Source organism: Moschus berezovskii, chromosome 2, assembly GCF_049115385.1.
Source record: "Moschus berezovskii isolate FMDL1 chromosome 2, NW_MosBer_1.0, whole genome shotgun sequence".
NCBI lineage: Eukaryota > Metazoa > Chordata > Mammalia > Artiodactyla > Moschidae > Moschus > Moschus berezovskii.
The window spans coordinates 81,236,044-81,257,004 of NC_142461.1; the positions used below are offsets into that span (position 1 = coordinate 81,236,044).

At 34.4% G+C, this 20,961-nt stretch overlaps 1 protein-coding gene across 1 annotated transcript in view; it reads right to left on the reverse strand.

Annotated features, from left to right (window-relative positions):
- The window catches only part of LRP1B (LDL receptor related protein 1B), a 2,241,805-nt gene that overhangs the window by 282,274 nt on the left and 1,938,570 nt on the right, over positions 1-20,961 (reverse strand). Inside the window, exon 60 of the mRNA XM_088842364.1 lies at positions 11,089-11,288. Coding sequence (XP_088698490.1) covers positions 11,089-11,288 — 200 coding nt within the window. The remainder of the gene's footprint in view (positions 1-11,088; positions 11,289-20,961) is intronic.

A 20,961-nucleotide genomic window follows, 5' to 3' on the forward strand; every position in this document is an offset into this window, starting at 1 on the left:
CTTTTCTAGTAATTATGCATCCCCTTCAGTGTTATTATCTGCAGAAAAATTTTTAAAACTAATTATTTCCTTAGAACCATCTACAACAGGCTACAAAATGTTCCACGTAATATTTGCTCCATGAACATTTGAACATTTGCCTACTCTTTAATACAACCATACTTAATGGAAACAATACGACAAAAAAAAAAAAAAAATTCAGGCAAATGCATCCATAATCCATTGTTCAAAATGAAGAAAAGCATTAACAAATGGTAGAAACACTAAGAATAGTCAACATTAGCAAATAGGATGATAAAATGTTCAAAGTTAATTTTTTCCAACAAAAATAGCATTTTCAATAAGTTCATCCATCACTGAGACCCTGAAGAGGAGGAAAAATAGTTCTTCCATTTGGCATATATCATAACATAGCAGATATGAGCTAATTCTACCAGGGTGTCTATTATATGTGGCTGATTTTGAATACTGACACTGATTAAATGTCCAAATAAAAGTTACGTGTTCCTCTTTAATGCAGTAGTTTACAGTGGGACACTTACATCTATAAACTTTTTAAATAAATGTAATATATGGTAAATATGTAAATTATAGAAATTATTTACAGCCCTTCTTTAAATTAAAGCCATTATTAAAAGGCAGAAGGCATCATTTGCCTATCCTTTTCCAGACTTCCTTGCCTCTTTTTGTCTACTCATCACCTCAAATAATATATACTTTCTACATAGATTAGGAACATTTAATTTAATGTAATTGAATCTCTTTCACCTCCTCACTTATTGTTCAGTTACTAAATTGTGTCCATCTCTTTGTGACCCCGTGGATTGCAGCCAGCCAGGCTTCCTTTTCCTCCACTATCTCCTGGAGTTTGCTGAAGTACATATCCATTGAGTCGGTGATGCCGTCTAACCATCTTATCTTCTGATACCCTCTTCTTTTGTCTTCAATTTTTCCCAGCATCAATGTCTATTCCAATGAGTCAGCTCTTTGCATCAGGTGGCCACAGTATTGGCCTCACTTGTCCCTTACTTATATATTTTTAAGTTATTCATGATATAAGTTCATATATGGGCTTCCCAGGTGACACTAGTGATAAAGAATCTACCTGCCAATTCAGGCGACACAAGAGACATGAGTTTGATCTCTGGGTCAGTAAGATGCTTTGGAAGAGGAAGTGTCAACCCATCCGGTATTTCTGCCTGGAAAATTCCATGGGCAGAGAAGCCTGGAGGGCTACAGTCCATGAGGCAGCAAAGAGTTGGACACGACTGAGCAACTAGCACCTTTCATTTTTCAGATGGCCACTTTAATATTTAATATAAAAAAGGGCATTTTATTAATAAATGTGAGGATATATCAGCATGAAACATAAATTATAGTTCATTTATTTTGAAAACTGGATTGTGCCCATAAATATCTTCTGTTGATGATGACACTGCTCTCCAATCTCTGATCTAAACACTGCTATATGCACTTCATAAAGATATATTCCAGTCACTTTGAAACTCTCTGGACTTTTCTACTGGTGATACAAAACTTTACAGATACTTGGAAATGTATTTTCAGAGCTGATCATCAGTAGCAAATATAAGTTATGACAGTCCATACACGAATGCATTAGGAATGTTTTTGTTTGAGAGTTCTAATGAAAGCTAAAGTCTTTGAAAAGCACTTTGCTTGTGGGACAGATTATCAGATAAAGCCATTTGCGTGAATGTAGTATCTGGTCTTCACACATTCCTACAATTATGAATGTGCTTCTAGAATAAAAACAGAGGAGAATGTAACATATTACAAGTATTTTCAAGTGTGTTCTAGTAGTCCTAGGAATAACTAGGGATAAGTGAACTAATTGGTGGAACAGACCTCCTCTGTCCCAGTTCCAGCCTCAGTCAATTCCTTTAAGAAATATTAGAAAATCACTGACTGATTATCTGTTTCATGGATAAGAACTTTGAACTATAGTGTGGCAAAGCAACTTGCCTAAATTAGAGAGTAACCAAACTAAAACTAAATTTACTAATCCCCAAAGCTGTACCATAACATAGTCGGGATAGATAACGCTGTTGAAAGTGGTTGAAAAAGTCATATTATAGTAATACTTGAAATTATATTTTAAAATAGTATGTGGAACATATGTGACATTTGCAAACTAATAATCTATTTAAACATATACACAATTAAATGTAACATGTTAAGAAACAAAAGTAAAAGGCATGATTGACACTGAAATTCTAAGACTTTTTAGAAATGGCAGTTAATTTCAATTTATTTTACTGGTTCAGGAACATTTCTATAGTAACTGAATTGCATTTTGCTGCCTTCCATTAACTTTTATTGTATTGTAAACAGCAGCACATCAACACCGTTGACATAAAATAGCCTGTGAAGTCGACTGTTTGTAATGGACTGTGAATGATAGGGAATTTTTTTCGAAAGTACTAAAACGCAGTATCTTACCAAGAAAGAAACACTCTAGAATATTGTAAAATTGGATGATGATGTTTATTCTCTGCCTTTTTTCAGTGGGCTTCAATGAATATTTACATTTTCTGAAAACCTAAGTGCAACAGCTACAGAGTTGCAGGATATATAAGCACAAAATACTCCCTTTGTCTTTTTCAGTGTTTTTCCCCCTCAGAACAAAACCTTTTAAATAGACTTTCACAATTTCACTAGTAGCATGCTGAGATCTGGATTATTTTCCCAACATTGATTAGATGATCGCTGCATGGGTTATGATTTGGATTTTTAAGTCCAAACACAGAACTGCCCCCTCAAAACACAAACCAGATTCCCAGAACAATAACCAAACAAAAGAGTTGGACTACAATACTGACACTACAACATGAAGATTGAGGTCTAGGAGTACAGAAACAAATTACTGTCAATATAATCATACAAATTTTAAACGATTTTTCCACAAAATAAAAGACAGTTCAGTGATAAACTGTAGTTTAGAATCATAACCAATGATTACTCTTCTGAGAAATTAGTAGTTATGAGTGCATGTTTTTCCAGTATGCTGGATTAAAAATGTACATGGCCAACTGATTTAACACAAGGTTAAATCATTCAGCGACCCAAAGAAGAATATTCTGAAAAAAATTACTAGAACAAAGAATTTTAAAACTCAAGGTCAACAATGTTTCTTTTAGCTCACCCTTTTGTTATTACTGTTTACACAGTATTTTCAATCTCTTTGTCAAGAAACTACCTCTCTATCTCAAGTTCAATGGCAGCTCACACAAAATGAGGAAAACTAACTCTGAATCTATGTTCTTTGATAAAAGCAGACAGAATGAAATTGTTATCTAAATGTAATTCTCTGGTATTTCATTTTCTTTTTATTAAATGGGGAACAGAATCTCTAACATGAAGATGAGCAGAGTGAAGGCTGAAATTTTTCTCAGAAGATATTTGTAACCTATTGTATAGACATTTTATTCAGAGAAAGCTATTCTTTCAATGCATAAAATTAAAGACAAAAGATCTCTGCTGTGTTCAAATTTCAGAATTATGTAACATACCTTTTCAAATAAGATTTAGAAGTTTTCCCATAGGCAACAGATGAAGTTAATTTGGAAAGAGCAAACAGTAAAATCAAAATGTCCCTTTGTAAAGCAAGTGACATATTAACAACATGACTGCTTTCTTCACCCCTCTAAACAAATACGCAAAAATTAGATTTAACAAGATATACACTTTCATTTAGAATAATTATGTTCTGATGGCTTAAGTTTTTGTTTGCTAATTTCTCAAATGTTTTGTAACTTATCTATGTCTACTTTATACGTCAATCTGAAAAAAATTCAAGTATGGATATACTTTTATCTGTGTAACAGTGCATTTATGCTGTAACTGTTGCAATTAGAAACTATAGCAAGCAGACAACAAATATATAAGCCAACCTTTCAAAGACAACAAATATATCAGCCAACCTTTCAAAGACAAGGGGGACCTGTGGGAGAGGTTTTGGAACCAGTTAGATCTGGGTTCAAATTCTAAAGACAAGCTCTTTGACTTTGGACAAATTTCTTAATCTCTGTAAACCTATTTCCTTGCTGCAAAATGACTTTAATGACACATAGTGCTCACTTGATGGAATGACTGAAAACGTATGTGTTGTTCCGTCTAGCAGTTTCTTGAACACGGTAAGCTTCTGACAAAGTATGAGTTTGTAAGCGGATGGTTCTAGCTCTTGGAACAACAGTAGTAAGTCAAGAAAATTTCCACTGAAAATCAACAATGATAGCAATAAATAGTACATGCAAAACGTCTAATACAACATCATTATCAAGAACATAAGTATTCTCCTCTCATCAATTTCATAAGGTCATAAATAACTTCAAAAGATGTTAATAACTTTTGCAGTAACACTCAGAGAAAACTGAGTATTGGATAGGCAATGTGAGATTTTAATTAAGGAAATACATCTGATTATTACAGATTTTCAACCCCTGTCAGGCTTAAATTGAAGACTAACCTGAAATTAAAACTTTAGAATTTGGCAAAAATTCTAAAGTGATCCACCTAACTGGAGGCTTAGAACTTTAGTTCTGGAATTCCCCTTTGATGCCATTTCCCCCAATACCCTTATTTCTATGGATGAGGCAACTGAGACCCAGTGAAGCAACACACATATTTTAGGGTGAAAAAGTTTTCTAGCAGTGGATCCCAGCCCAACCCACCCACATCCTTAGGTTCTCCAACAAAAGTCTCTTGATGAAAGTGAAAGAGGAGAGTGAAAAAGTTGGCTTGAAGCTCAACATTCAGAAAACTAAGATTATGGCATCTGGTCCCATCACTTCATGGGAAATAGATGGGGAAATAGTGGAAACAGTGTCAGACTTTATTGCGGACTTTATCACTGCGGATGCTGATAGCAGCCATGAAATTAAAAGACGCTTACTCCTTGGAAGGAAAGTTATGACCAACCTAGATAGCGTATTAAAAAGCAGAGACATTACTTTGCCAACCAAGGTCCATCTAGTCAAGGCTATGGTTTTTCCAGTGGTCATGTATGAATGTGAGAGTTGGACTGTGAAGAAAGCTGATCGCCGAAGAATTGATGCTTTTGAACTGTGGTGCTGGAGAAGACTCTTGAGAGTCCCTTGGACTGCAAGGAGATCCAACCAGTCCATTCTAAAGGAGATCAATCCTGGGTGTTCACTGGAAGGACTGATGCTAAAGGTGAAACTGCAATACTTTGGCTACCTCATGCAAAGAGTTGACTCACTGGAAAAGACTGATGCTGGGAGGGATTGGGGGCCGGAGGAGAAGGGGACGACAGAGAATGAGATGGCTGGATGGCATCACTGACTCGATGGACATGAGTTTGAGTGAAGTCCGGGAGTTGGTGATGGACAGGGAGGCCCTGCGTGCTGTGATTCATGGGGTCGCAAAGAGTCAGACACGACTGAAAGGTTTAGAACTTCTTATCAAGCATCAAAGCCTAAAATTCTCAGGGGAGAATTATGTTTGGGAGTGGTAAGAAATCAGTCCCCAAAATATAGATCTATAAGAATGATATTATTTAGAATCATTGTGATTAGAATATATTTAGAATCACTCTGTTTTTGTATAAAGACAGATTTAAACTTAAAAACAGCATTTCAATCTGGAAAACACTGAAATTGCCAAGTTTCTTACTGGACATATTTTATATATAGGAGGAGAGAGATTTACTGTTTCGCAATATTTCTTCTAGGTAAATTGTCAGAATTTCTTTGACGTTGACCCTTCTATTAAATAAATGTACCTCTCATTAAGTCAGAGCTTTTTAAGAAGAATCTCTAAGTATGCTTAGTTTGGTGCCTTTTATTTCTTTAAAAAATGTAGAAATATATGTGAAATTAATAAGTTTTCAAACTGTAAGTTATTTCCCCCTGGTTAAGTATATAAAAATACAAATCATTCACTTTATATTTGCAACTCAATCACCAATATTTTTGCTATTTTAACTTTACAGATTTGTCTTCCTTATTCTGCTAAATAACTACTGAATTCAACATTTTATTCCCATTCCCACAGCTATAATCACTTCAGATATTTTCTCCTAAAATATTTTAACAGCCTCTAAATTGGTTGCCCTTCCAGGGTCTTTCATTTTCCATGTGGTTGTCAAATCTAATAATGGCATTCTATCAACTAAAGGCCATCAATGGCTCACTATGACCTAAAGGATAAATTCCAAATTACCTAGCGTACAAGGCCTGTCACAGTCTGGCTGCTATTTGCCCTTGTTCATCTAGTGTGATTATTTTCTTCTTATATGACTTCCAGTTTACAAATTATGTAAACCCCATGCTGCTTCAAGACTCTATAATATCTTTGCACATGCTGTTTCCTCTGTGTGATTAATCCTTCCTACATTTTCCCATATGGAGAGCTTGTCCTCCATCTTTCAGACTTTTCAAACATCCCATCACTTCACCAAACACTTCCTTATTCCAACCTGAATTTTGGCAATATTGTACATATATCTCTAATCCAAATCTGATATATGTTATTATCTGCATATCAGTCTTCCCACCCCCAACAAGTAAACAGGTTCTTTGAAGACAGGGACTTATTCATCTTTGTAACTCCAGGGTCTGACATAATACACGGCATGGAAAGAGACAGTTGTATATGTTTGTTGAATGAATAAATGGGCAGATCGAACAACAAGAACAAAATAATAATCAGAGAAATTTAAAAAATGAACAATGAAAATTTGATTTAAAATAAACTGTCTCAATTACCCAGTAGTATGCATACTATTCTACAGTATTACTATATAATTTTATTATGTAATTATTGAAGTAAAAACCAATAGAATAATCCATGCAGGAATTAGGGAAAGATTCATGGGACTAAGACTGCATTTAAATGTTCCAGGATACCAAATGATCTCTCTCTCTTGTTTTTTTTTATTATGACTTAGTATTTGGACTTGTTAAGAAGGTGGGTTGTATTAGAAGAGGTGGCTAAGAAAATGGATGCAGATTCTCAAGCAAATTGTAAGTCACGTGTCTCCTGGAGGTAATCTCATCTATCACTTAGGGCACAGAATGCAGAACTTTCAGAAATTCTTAGGCTGGACAAATAATAATAAAATGATGCTTTATTTATGAAAATGCTGTATGGTTTAAATCAGGACATGTTTTGGAGAAAAAAACCTTCTAAACTGTAAAGTGACATTCATGGTTAAGTTTTTCTCCATTATTAAACTTTGACTTATTCAAAAATAATAATTATGAAATTTTTATACACCCTTTTTATGCTTACTTTGATATAACTGACATATCCCATTCTTTGATGAGCTCTGGCTGTAGTTTTAATAAAAAAAATAAACGGGAGTGATAATACTAGTCTGGTTAAGAGAGAAGAGAGGTCAGTGACCAACCTAACACAAAAGTTATTCTTGTTATAAAAGTCTCATTTTCCAACTCTAAATATACAAATAGAAAGCCACAGTGTTTCTGATGTCTTTAGGGGACAAATTCAAGGAGTAGAAAAATCCTATTCCTCTTTACAAACACTGTAAATGATTGACGTTTTTTCATTGGCTGTGGAGTTGGCATAATTCAGGCTGTCTACAATTAGTAGCTTGTTAGTAACTACCATGTAATTATTGGCTTGCATTCAGATATTGGCAGATGCCTAATAAGGCACTTAATGAATTTTTCATTAGTCTTTCTGAGAAAGCCTTCCGGAGGAAATATTTCTGAAGACGACAACTTTTACTTTCCCTTTCTCCCCACCTTGAGCCTCAAGGGATTTTCAAAAGTCGAATTTTTAAATGTTAATATAATCATACCTGAATATCTTTCAGTCAAATATTTTACTCTTTAGTAAATTTAGTTTCACTTCTTCTTACTATATATGTCCATCTACCAAAGCCATCACAAGACTATGATTGAAAGATACTATATGTACACATATTTCAGTTTTCAAAGCATTAATTATCCACATATCTGACATAATTTTAAAATAATAGGGTGGGGATAGAATCAACAGTTTCTAATGCATAATTTAACTATAGATTTTATCATTCAAACAAAAGTCTCAAATAAAAATAGGCACATATTTGATGCTAGAATATATTTTAAATACTCACCTATCTAAACAAAAAGTGTTCAAATTTTATTGTACATTGAAATTTTAGCACAAAGAACTACATTCATAACAACTTAGTGCTTTATATACATTCTAAAAATGGTTACGTGGGGAAATCACTGATTGCGACAATAAAACTTTCAATTATATCATCTACAAATGTTGCAGAACATTTCATTATCGATTCTTCAGAGGAGATATAACAGCTGAATACTAAGTGTAATTTTGATTTGTCAACATTACTTTTGCTGTAATTAAAACCCTAAAGTGATCTTTAAATAACTCTTCATTCCAATTGCATCCTGATGAGTTTCTTTATCTCTGTAATTGGAATGCCAACACCTCAATAAGTGACTCATCCAACTATACTTGTCATACTTCAATGTTCCACAGTTAAAAAAGCACCTCTAAGCTCTTTCTATCAGTATGTTTAGTTAGAAGGACATATTTGCTTAAACAACAACTGAGAAATAACTTGGGCAGAATTATGAAGTGATGTGATTTCAGTGATGTAAATCTCCTTCACTATTATTTAAATTTGTTTTTTTATATGGTACAATTGATTCACAATATTATATTTGGTTCAGGTATACAACAGAGGGATTCAATATTTCATAGATTATGCTTTTAAAGTTGTTATAAAATATTGGCTATATTCCCTGTGCTATAAACTATATCTTTGTAGATATTTTATTTTATACATAGGAGTTTATGCTTCTTATTCCCCTAATTCCACTTGCCTCTTCCTACTTAAATTTTTTTTTTCTTTTTTAAAACTTGGTTGCTTCATCCTTCTCCACACTGGCATAAATTTGCAGAGCCTCATCTGACAGTATTAAATTATAAAAAATCCTCTCTTCCTTAACATCTCATCTTTTTTCTTCTTCCAGATGTTTAGATCTAAGCTTACTGCCAGAGAAGAAAGCAGTCTCTTAAGAGAAGCCATACAAATGTATAGGCTTTGCTTGGAATATCCCACTGAAAATCAGCTTCCCTGGTGATTCAGCTGGTAAAGAATCCACCTACAATCCAGGAGACCTGGGTTCAATCCCTGGGTTGGGAAGATACCCTGGAGGAGGGTATAGCTACCCACTCCAGTGGTCTTGCTTGGAGAATCCCCATGGACAGAGGAGTCTGGTGGGCTGCAGTCCATGGGGTTATACTTGTACTTTACAAGATATCTGAAGATGAAGGTGACATTAGGTCACTAGATATTAAAGATATCAATCTTCATTGTGGGGAAAATTTAATCTATAAAGAGCCATCTGCATCTAAAATATTTTGAGTTGTTCATTTGAATTGTTCGTGGTTTCTGTTGAATTTGTGTCATCCTCATCTAATACTGTTCTTTTGTATTATGTCCTTCTCCTCTGCTCTTAATTCCTTCATCCTCAGCCATTTTTTCCTTTAAGACCTTTTGCCCATCCCTAATATCCTGCTTATTTAGCTTATATGCAGAGTACATCATGAGAAACACTGGGCTGAAAGAAGCAAAAGCTGGAATCAAGATTGCCAGGAGAAATATCAATAACTTCAGATATGCAGATGACACCACCCTTATGGCAGAAAGTGAAGAGGAACTAAAAAGCCTCTTGATGAAAGTGAAAGAGGAGAGTGAAAAAGTTGGCTTGAAGCTCAACATTCAGAAAACAAAGATCATGGCATCTGGTCCCATCACTTCATGGGAAATAGATGGAAAAACAGTGGAAACAGTGTCAGACTTTATTTTTTGGGGGCTCTAAAATCACTGCAGATGCTGACTGCAGCCATGAAATTAAAAGACGCTTACTTTTAAGGAAAGTTATGGCCAACCTTGATAATATATTAAAAAGCAGAGACATTACTTTGCCAACAAAGATCTGTCTAGTCAAGGCTATGGTTTTTCCAGTGGTCATGCCTGGATGTGAGAGTTGGACTGTGAAGAGGGCTGAACGCCGAAGAATTGATGCTTTTGAACTGTGGAGTTGGAGAAGACTTTTGAGAGTCCCTTGGACTGCAAGGAGATCCAACCAGTCCATCCTAGAGGAGATCAGTCCTGGGTGTTCACTGGAAGGACTGATGCTAAAGCTGAATCTCCAGTACTTTGGCCACCTCATGCAAAGAGTTGACTCATTGGAAAATACTCTGATGCTGGGAGGGATTGGGGGCAGGAGGAGAAGGGGACAACAGAGGATGAGATGGCTGGATGGCATTACCTACTCAATGCATATAAGTTTGGGTAAACTCCGGGAGTTGGTGATGGACAGGGACGCCTGGCGTGCTGCAATTCATGGGGTCACAAAGAGTAGGACATGACTGAGAGACTGAACTGAACTGTACTGAATTCCCACTCATATCAAATTGCTTCCTTCATTTGCTTTATGTTTAGAGTCTTATAATCTACTCAGAGTTATAAAAAGTGGAAAAATAAAGTATATGTATTATTTCATATTTTTTCATATTCCAATAATTTCCTAAATGTTACTCTAACTTGAAAGCTATTTTTAATATTACTTTTTGTTGATGTGTTGATTAAACAACAATAAATTTAATCATGTATGTAATCTGTTTCATAATGATATTGTTTCACTGTCTTTAAAGAGTTTTAACTTAGTATTTTATAAAGAAACTACCAGATTGTAATAAAAATAACCTTATTTTTACAAACAACTATTCTTCTGCTTCAATTCCATTGGGATATATGTATATAGTAACTTATGAAAGTATCATCTACTTGCTATAAAAACTATTTAGAAAAATGCAATTAGAGAAAACATTGACAATGTTAATGATTTTTATGCATGATTATAGAAGTTCTGAATAAACAGATCTAGTTCTTATTTACCAACATTGTCACAAAGTAATATAATAATGTAATATTAAATTAGGAAATGTATTTGATGAAAGTATATAAAAACCTATATATATATATATTTTTTTTTTTTTTTCTAAATGAGTATTTTATGAACTGGTGAAATACTGAGTCATTTGTGCTACTGGACTAACCTTTGTGTCTGTGAGATCCATCCATGTTGCTAAACTCGATATGATTTTCATCAGCCCAGTAGAGTCTATGGTTGACATAATCTATTGTTAGTGCCATAGGTCTAGAAATCTTGGTTTCTATGACAACACTCTGATTGGTTCCATCCATTCCAACGCGGCCAATGTGAGGGTACTCACAGCAGTCAATCCAATACAAATACCTAGAAAAGAAAATCAGCAGGCATATTATTTACAATCACTCAGGGAATAAAACACCATGCAGTATTTCTCTTATTTACTCAGCTATTCCCAAATTAATTCTTGTATGTCTCTAAATTGTAGTTTCTAAAAGCATACTCTAGTGCAAACTTTTGCCATGATTTTTTTTAAACATGTAGCATACTTTGAAATATCCAGATAATTCTAAACATGTTTCCTTTAGCAAACAACTCATGTATATAACATTTCAGGAACTGTTAACAAATTACAGATGCCCAAAATGAAAGATGTAAACTTTCAAAATGCATCTATAATGTTAGAGGAATAAAACAACCTAGATGTATTTTTTTCTTTTGCTTTACCTATGAAAAATTCAAAATGAATTATGGAGGAGTACATTGTATTTTCTTAGATGTTCATTGTTCAGTGTGGTACCCATTAGCTAATTGTGATTCTTTAAATTAATTAAAATCATCAAATTAAGGGAATTACAAAAGTGAAAAATAATTTCCTCCATTAAATGCTGTCAACAAAGTATTATAAATTTTTGGAGATGAATATAAAGTTTTTGAGGTCATTAAGTAAATTATGGGGTTTCCCTGGTGACTCAGTGGTAAAGAATCCACCTGTCAGGAGAAACAGGTTTGATCCCTTGGTTGGAAAAGTCCCCTGGTGAAGAAAACGGTAAATCACTCCAGTATTCTTGCTTGGGAAATTCCACGGACTGAGAAGCACTGTGGGCTATAGTCCAGTGGAACAAAAAGAGTTGGACATGATTTAGCAACTAAATAACAACAACAACATAGTAAATTATGAATTTCAAATAATCTGACCTCTGTGTAATAGCAAATCTAAATTTTTGTTTGTATTCTGAACTTTTTATTTGGCTAATATTATCACCATCTTGAACCAAGATACCAGAAAGAAGAGGAAGAACATATTTTATGGAGTCCAACAGCTCTTACATTACCCTCAATAAGTTCAATAAGAGTTTGAGGCTTGAAATTCTCTCCTTGATATTCAAATTTTTCATTATGAGACACAAACAGACTTCTGCAAATGACTTTCCACTTTGAAATGCATGAACTGAGCTCTACTTGGAGTCTTTATGGTTCTATAATTTTCACTTCTGTGCTTTCATCATATCATCTGCCTTGCTCCTGTCTCTTCAATTATATAGATATTTTCCTTCAGACATAACTTATATTGTCTCCTCTGTTCTCCACAAATTCTTTGATTTGTGTCAATTCACATTTTCAAGGTATGTTATAAAATTATATATTTGAAAAATGGTTTTGTTAAGCAATGTAAGCATCCTCTTTTTAATTATAGGACTTCTCAAAGCTGTTAATATGGTACACATATACTGATTGTCTAAGATAGAGCTATGATATCCTATTTTGTCACATAGTTTTGGGTAATACCATTTATTATCCTAGAGCAGGTTGCAGGAAACAAACTTTACGAAACTCTGCTTTAGCTCTTTCTGGTCTACAGAATTTCTTTATCTGTATAATTGAACAACACATATACCATGCACATAGGAACCCACAAAGCAGTAATGACACAGGTTCTTGTGGTTCAGAATCAGAGAATCTAACTCAATACATCAGTTGGTGGGGCATCTCTGATAAATCCCCAAGCCATTCTTAAGTGAAAAACATGTCTTGAAGCAGTGATTCACTAAGGTCATAATATATCAAACATTACTTAGCACTGAGAACACAGAGGTAAACATATAATTTTTGCCATCAAAGATCTCTCAATGAATACAATAGGGGTGAATGTTAAATCAAAAATTTAAAGATTATTATGATAAAAATTTTTTTACCATGGAGGCACAAATGAAGAAACAAGAATTTTACCTAAATGGAAAACGACATGAAAAATCTTATTCTCACTAGTAGCTCTTTGAGTATAAATCTTATCTTCAAAATGACCTTACAAATTTCTTGATAGCAATGATCTTTCTCCTCTTTCAGGATTTAGAATAAAGTATAATTTAAAGATTTTAATGCTGTAACAGGTCTTGAAGATCACACAGCTTCAGGCCTTCACTTCATAATAAACTGAAACTAAAATGAGCTTTGTCCTAGTCTGTTACAATAGTGATAGCTGGAACTAAGGCTCAGGTCACAAGATTTACAGACTAAGTTTTTCTAAAAAGCATTTTTATATATAAGATAAAATTCATATTCCATGAATAATGTTGTTTTGCCATTTTTTTTCTAATCAACATTATATAGAGTCTTAAAAGCAAAACCAAAAAATAAAAAGCCTAGAAACAGATTATTGAGTTCAAATATCAGGTCTACCCATGTGAATTGGGCACTTTAGTTAACTACCCCAAGCCTGGATTTACTTATATGTTCTAAAGAGATAATAATTTCTCCTCACAGAGAAAAATATCACAACCTTTGAAGCATGTTTTGTTTTCCAACTCTAATTATTTGCAATAAATTTTATTCTTGGATAATATTTAATAGGTTGCATTTTAGATGTAAAATGACCAGAATGTCTAGTACAGACCTACTGAGAAGCTTAAATGTATAGTAATGAGGCTTAAGTATGGAAAAGGTAGTGAAATTAAGCCATCAGAAGTTGACCACCCATAAGGAGAGATGCACAGTACATCCTGTACTTGTGAAAGCTCATTTGTGCTCATTGTGTCTGATTCTTTGCCACTGCATGGACTATTGCCTGCCAGGCTCCTCTGTCCATGGGATTCTCCAGGCAAGAAAACTGGAGTGGGTTGCCATTTTCTCCTCCAGGGGATTTTCCCTACCCTGGGGTTGAACCCGGGTCTCTGGAATCTCCTGTATTGGCAGGCAGATTCTTTACCACCGAACCACCTGGGAAGTCCAATTTAAAAATAAAGCATGCTTGTAATTATTATGCAGGTTCTTTAATTTCCCAAATAACTCATACTATCTATAGTAATTTAAATTCTGTAAAAAGGCAAATTTTCAAAATAGGAAAATTTTTTATTTTCTATGACTTGTTTGGATGACTCTTAGAAAAGCTGCTCATGGCTCAAGGTGATTTTGTTACTGTAAATGCTAATGTGATGCAATAGAGAAAAGAGCTGACCAAATCTTGGAAACTGAATTAAATTCCTAGTTTAATATCATTTTACCTAGATGATCCTGAGAAAATCACTTAGTCATTTTGGCTGAATATTCTTTGTGAGTGTGTGTGTTTGTTACTCAGTTGTGTCCGACTCTTTGTGACCCCATGGACTGTAGCCCACAAGGTTCCTCTGTCCATGGAATTCTCCAGGCAAGAATACTGGAGTGGGTAACCATTTCCTTCTCTAGGGGAAATTACCAAGCCAGGAATCAAACTCAGGTCTCTCACGTTGCGGACATATACTTTACTCTCTGAGCCACCAGGGAAACCTGTTCTTATCTGTACTAAAAATATAACAATAAAAACAATCATGTCTTTTTCAGAGATTCTGAGAAAGCAATATCAGCATCTAAAGTGATATAACACAGACATATTTTTCTAATTTGTAAAATACTATAGAAGTAGTAGTGATCATCATTATCATCATTATTATTATTGTTTGGAACTCCAACTCCCAATAGGTCATCCCACTTTCTTATACCTGCCCCTTTTCCTATGTTCCTCTTATTCTGAGGAAGTCATTTTTCTGTTTACCTGCCTTTCTCAAGTCACAAGTCTTGTAAGGTTTGTTTCCTTGTTGTTGTTGTGTTGTATTACATTTTGATTTATTCATAGCTCCTTTTTACTCTGTAAACTGGTATCAAGGTTCCACAATTATATACAGTTAATTTGCTCCCTTTGTATGAGCTTTTTTTTCAATTCTTTGGATATGCCATCCTCTCCTATATGTCTTTACTTTTCAATAAAACTTCTTTTTGCTTGAATTGTGTTCTGCTCTGAAGTGGGCCACATTACCTGGCTAATTCATACTTCACCAGTCTTGTCCAGGAAAATCTCACTGATTACAGTTGAGACAGACACATGTTCTGTTTTCTCCACTTTAGAGGTACTGCATTGTATGATAATTATTTGCTCACCTGCCTACTAACTGAACCAGTACTTTGAAACAGGGGTTGTATCTTTTATTTTTATACTATACCTAGAAGAATCCTTATCAAGCTACCAACGGTATTTTTCACAGAGTTAGAACAAATAATTTCACAGTTTGTATGGAAATACAAAAAACCTCGAATAGCCAAAGCAATCTTGAGAAAGAAGAATGGAACTGGGGGAATCAATCTGCTGGACTTCAGGTTTTACTACAAAGCCACAGTCAACAAGACAGTATGGTACTGGCATAAAGAAAGAAGTATAGATCAGTGGAACAAAATAGAAAGCCCAGAGATAAATCCATGCACCTATTGACACCTTATCTTTGACAAAGGAGGCAAGAATATTCAATGGAGAAAAGACAATCTCTTTAAAAAATGGTGCTGGAAAAACTGGTCAGCCACTTGTAAAAGAATGAAACTAGAATGCTCCCTAACACCATATACAAAAATAAACTCAAAATGGATTAAAGATCTAAATGGAAGACCAGAAACTATAAAACTCCTAGAGAAGAACATAGGCAAAACACTCTCCGACATAAATCACAGCAGGACCCACCTCCCAGAATATTGGAAATAAAAGTGAAAATAAGCAAATGACACCTAATTAAAATTAAAAGCTTCTGCACAGTAAAGGAAACTATAAGCAAGTTGAAAAGACAGCCTTCAGAATGGGAGAAAATAACAGCAAATGAAGCAACTGACAAAGAATTAATCTCAAAAATATACAAGCAACTCCTGCAGCTCAATTCCAGAAAAATAAACGACCCAATCAAAAATTGGGCCAAAGAACTAAACAGACATTTCTCCAAAGAAGACATATAGATGGCTAATAAACACATGAAAAGATGCTCAACATCACTCATAATCAGAGGAATGCAAATCAAAACCACAATGCGGTACCATTTCACACCAGTCAGAATGGCTGCTATCCAAAAGTCTACATGCAATAAATGCTGGCGAGGATGTGGAGAAAAGGGAACACTCTTACACTGTTGGTGGGAACACAAACTAGTACAGCTACTATGGAGAACAGTGTGGAGATTCCTTTAAAAACTGGAAATAGAACTGACATATGACCCAGCAATCGCACTCCTGGGCATACACACCGAGGAAACCAGAATTGAAAGACACACATGTACTCCAATGTTCATCACAGCACTGTTTATAATAGCGAGGACATGGAAGCAACCTAGATGTCTATCTGCAGACGAATGGATAAGAAAGCTTTGGTACATATACACAATGGAGTATTACTCAGCAATTAAAAAGAATACATTTGAATCAGTTCTAATGAGGTGGATGACACTGGAACCTACTATACAGAGTGAAGTAAGCCAGAAAGAAAAACACCAATACAGTATACTAACGCATATATATGGAATTTAGAAAGATGATAATGATAACCCTGTATACGAGACAGCAAAAGAACACAGATGTATAGAACAGTCTTTTGAACTCTGTGGGATAGGGCGAGGGTGGGATGATTTGGGAGAATGGCATTGAAACATGTATATTATTATATGTGAAACGAATCACCATTCCAGGTTCGATGCATGATACAGGATGCTTGGGGCTGGTGCACTGGGATGATCCAGAGGGATGGGATGGGGAGGGAAGTGGAAGGGGGATTCAAGATGGGGAACACATGTATACCTGGGGCAGATTCATGTCAATGTATGGCAAAACTAATACAATAATGTAAAGTAATTAGCCTCCAATTAAAATAAATAAATTTTTAAAAAAGAGTGCCAGATATACACTAGATGCTATTAAGAGTTCAATAAATGAATGAGCAGATGAATTTATTTTCTGTTAACCAGTCATAACATACATTCAATTTAATGTCTACACAATGAATTTTTGTTATGCCGAAGTGACATTTTAAAGATAAAAGTATGCTCATTCTAATCGCAAAGAAAGGCAATGCCAAAGATTGTTAAAACTACCACACAATTGCACTCATTTCACATGCTAGAAAGGTAATGCTCAAAATTCTCCAAGCCAGATTTCAACAGTAAGTGAACCGAAACTTCCAGATGTTCAAGCCCAGATTTAGAAAAGGCAGAGGAAGCAGCAGAACCAGAGATCAAATTGCCAAAATTCATTGAATCATAGAAAAAGCAAGAAAATTACAGAAAAAACAACAACAAAAAATCTACTTCTGTTTTATTTACTACGCCAAAGACTTTGACTGTGTGGATCTCAACAATCTGTGGAAATTTCTTAAAGAGATGGGAATACCAGACCACCTTACCTACTTCCTGAGAAACCTGTATGCAGGTCAAGAAGCAACAGTTAGAATCAGGCACGGAACAACGGACTGGTTGCAAACTGGGAAAGGAGTACGTCAAGGCTGTATATTGTCACCCTGCTTATTTAACTTATGTACAGTATACATTATGAGAAATACTGGGCTGAATGAAGGACAGCTGGAATTAAGATTGTAGGAAGAAATATCAATAACTTCAGATATGAAGATGACACCATCCTTATGGCAAAAAGTGAAGAGGAACTAAAGAGTCTCTTGTGGAAAGTGAAAGAGGAGAGAGAAAAAGCTGATTTAAAACTCATCATTCAAAAAAATAAGACCATGGCCTTTGGTCCCGTTATTTCATGGCAAATAGATGGGGAAACAATGGAAACAGTGACAAACTTTATTTTCTTGGGCTCCAAAAATCACTGCAGATGGTTACTGCAGCCACGAAATTTTTAAGACACTTGCTCCTTGGAAGAAAAGCTATGACATATTTAACAGCATATTAAAAAGCAGAGACGTTACTTTGCCAGTAAAGGTCTGTCTAGTCAATGCTATGGTTTTTCCAGCAGTCATGCATGGATGTGAGAGCTGGACCATAAAGAAGCCTGAGCACTGAAGAATTGATGCTTTTGAACTGTGGTGTTGCAGAAGAGGCTTGAGAGTCCCTTAGATTGCAAGGAAATCAAACCAGTTCATCCTAAAGGAAATCAGTCCTGAATATTCATTGGAAGGACTGATGCTGAAGCTGAAGTTCCAATACTTCAGCCACTTGATGAGAAGAACTGACTCATTAGATAAAACTCTGATGGTGGGAAAGATTGAAAGCAGGAGAAGGGGACGACAGAGGATGAGGTGGTTGGATGGCATCACTGATTCAATGGACATGAGTTTTGATAAGCTCTGAGAGATGGTGAAGGACAGGGAAGCCTGACGTGCAGCAGTTCATGGAGTCGCAAAGAGTTGGACATGACTGAGTGTCTGAACAATAACTATGCTCAGCACAGTTTTATATTTTCTATTCTACTTTAAAATGTGTCTATATCTCTTCTGTATAAATTACTGTTTACAAATACTAAATATAAATGATATTAATCACCCAAAATTTATGATTCAATTAGTACACTGATTCTCAATCAATAACAGAATAACTGGGATAATTGGATTTCAGCTGAATTTTAACATAATAACCAGAAAGACGATCTGTCTACTTAATATTTTCTTTTCCATTCTTACTAACCAACATATCCAAAATGAGACCATTGACATACTACCATTATAAGAAAGTATCCCCAAGCTACCTTTTAAATGTTTATAGATGCTTTATTAGATTAGACATTCCAATGATCTTTATCTTCCTTAAACAATCCTTGCTCTATTCTTCACTAAATATTGGGACACAGATTACACTTCTCAAGAAAAAAGGGGTCAGTAGTAGCATTGGTATATTCAAAACATATGCAAATCACAATAGCAATCTGACAGAAAAATTCAATTCCACCTTTATTGAATACTCAGAATTTAAGCTTTCATTTTTGGAGCAAGATTGTATAATAATTTAGACAGCTATGGCGTTTCCATCCCGAAGCTCATCTCATAAAACTAAAATCCATGTTGCCCTATTGTCTCACTCTAGGGAACCAGGAAAACAGTATGAACAAAAAGGTGTCATTAAATTTTATCTATTAGAATCTGTTTATCTGTTGTTATATGGCTTTCATTGTTTCATAAAAATACCTGATTCTTTGGGTTATAATCTGGGATTCCATATCATACTTCAAATATTATTTAAAATGGAAGTCTTTCATAATATCTGCAATAATTTAATATTTTACCATCTTAATTGACACTTATGGCAGGTTTATATTGATAAGTTCAGACTGCATCAGTTTATGGGTTAATAACTCTAACCTGGGAGAAATAAACCTTTATGCTAGATTCAGCTGTGTTCACTAGGGTAGGCAAAATACTGTTATTAACAAATAATGCTTCTTTTATTTGGAAAATAAAGCATCTTGAAAATTATGAGATGAGAGCTAAGACAGACATACCGATTAGAAGAAAAAGACAATGGACAAACTAAAATATCTTCTGAAAAAGTACCAAATGACTCAAATATGCATATTCTTTTAAATGAATGATGATGATAGCCAAACATTATCTGACCATTATTTTTTGTAATATCTGTCGAGATTCCACTGTGACTCTGTTTCATTTAAAATAGAATTGATACTCTTTTGTTACTATGGTAAAGAAAATATTTTAAAAGGTAACAAAATAGTCCACATAATTATATAGTGAAAAGTTAAAACTTGCACCATTACCTTGGAAACAGTTTGTAGTATTTACAGTATAAGTCTTCCCCATTAGGTATTGCTTTTACCCAAATTAACGTTAAAATTAAGCCCCATGCATATTATAATATGATCACTTTGTCAATTATAAACATTAGACAGTAAAATAGAGATACATTATATTAGCAAGAAGTAAAATTTAATTATTGCATATGGTAAAGGCAGTGATTTGGTGAACTATTTAATGGGAAATTAAGAGCAGAAAATTTAGAGCACTAGAGTTAGTATAATACTTTTTTATTGCAAATGTGTGATATTTTTAAAAGCAAATTTTCTTTAAATTTATTACTTTAAAAACATGTTCAATAGGTTGAACTTCTACAGAGATCATTTTGGAGTATGTAATCACTAAAATTATAGTGTTAAAAAAGAATAATATGCCTTCTCTACCTACCAAAATAACATAATTGAAAGTAAATGATAATGGTCATAAACTATAGAACTTTAGCAAGCAGCTTTGACACTTAAATGTGTGTTCATCCCTCATCTAATTCTTCAGTCAGCTGTCCTTGATCCTTATGTTCTTCATTCTCACAGAAAAATGCAAATAAAATCCAACACTAATATGAATCTTCCTTGATATTCCCACTATGTTTTTCCCTCTGAATGCATGGATAATGCACCGTTATTTATTATTCATAGATACTACTTATGTCTCCTGCTGTAAAGTTGTTCAGGAATTACAACACCTCCATTCTTGACTACTACAAATGCTGCAAAACAGTATCCAAGAATTTATCTTTGCTTCTCTTTCCTCCAAGATTTAAAGGCATTATAATTGGATAAAACTGTGTTTTATTCGTTTCATACACTTATTGGTGTGTTAGAAGTGTTGTGTTTAAAACTTTAAAAAAATACTTGCTCTAAAATTATAGCATTTTAATTTTCTCTTTCTCTGTGATAGTCACATTTGTATTTTTGATTTCTCAATAAAAATTTCTACACATTTACACATTTCATTGGTTCCCATGTTAAAATCTACAGACCAGGATTTACCATATTGAAC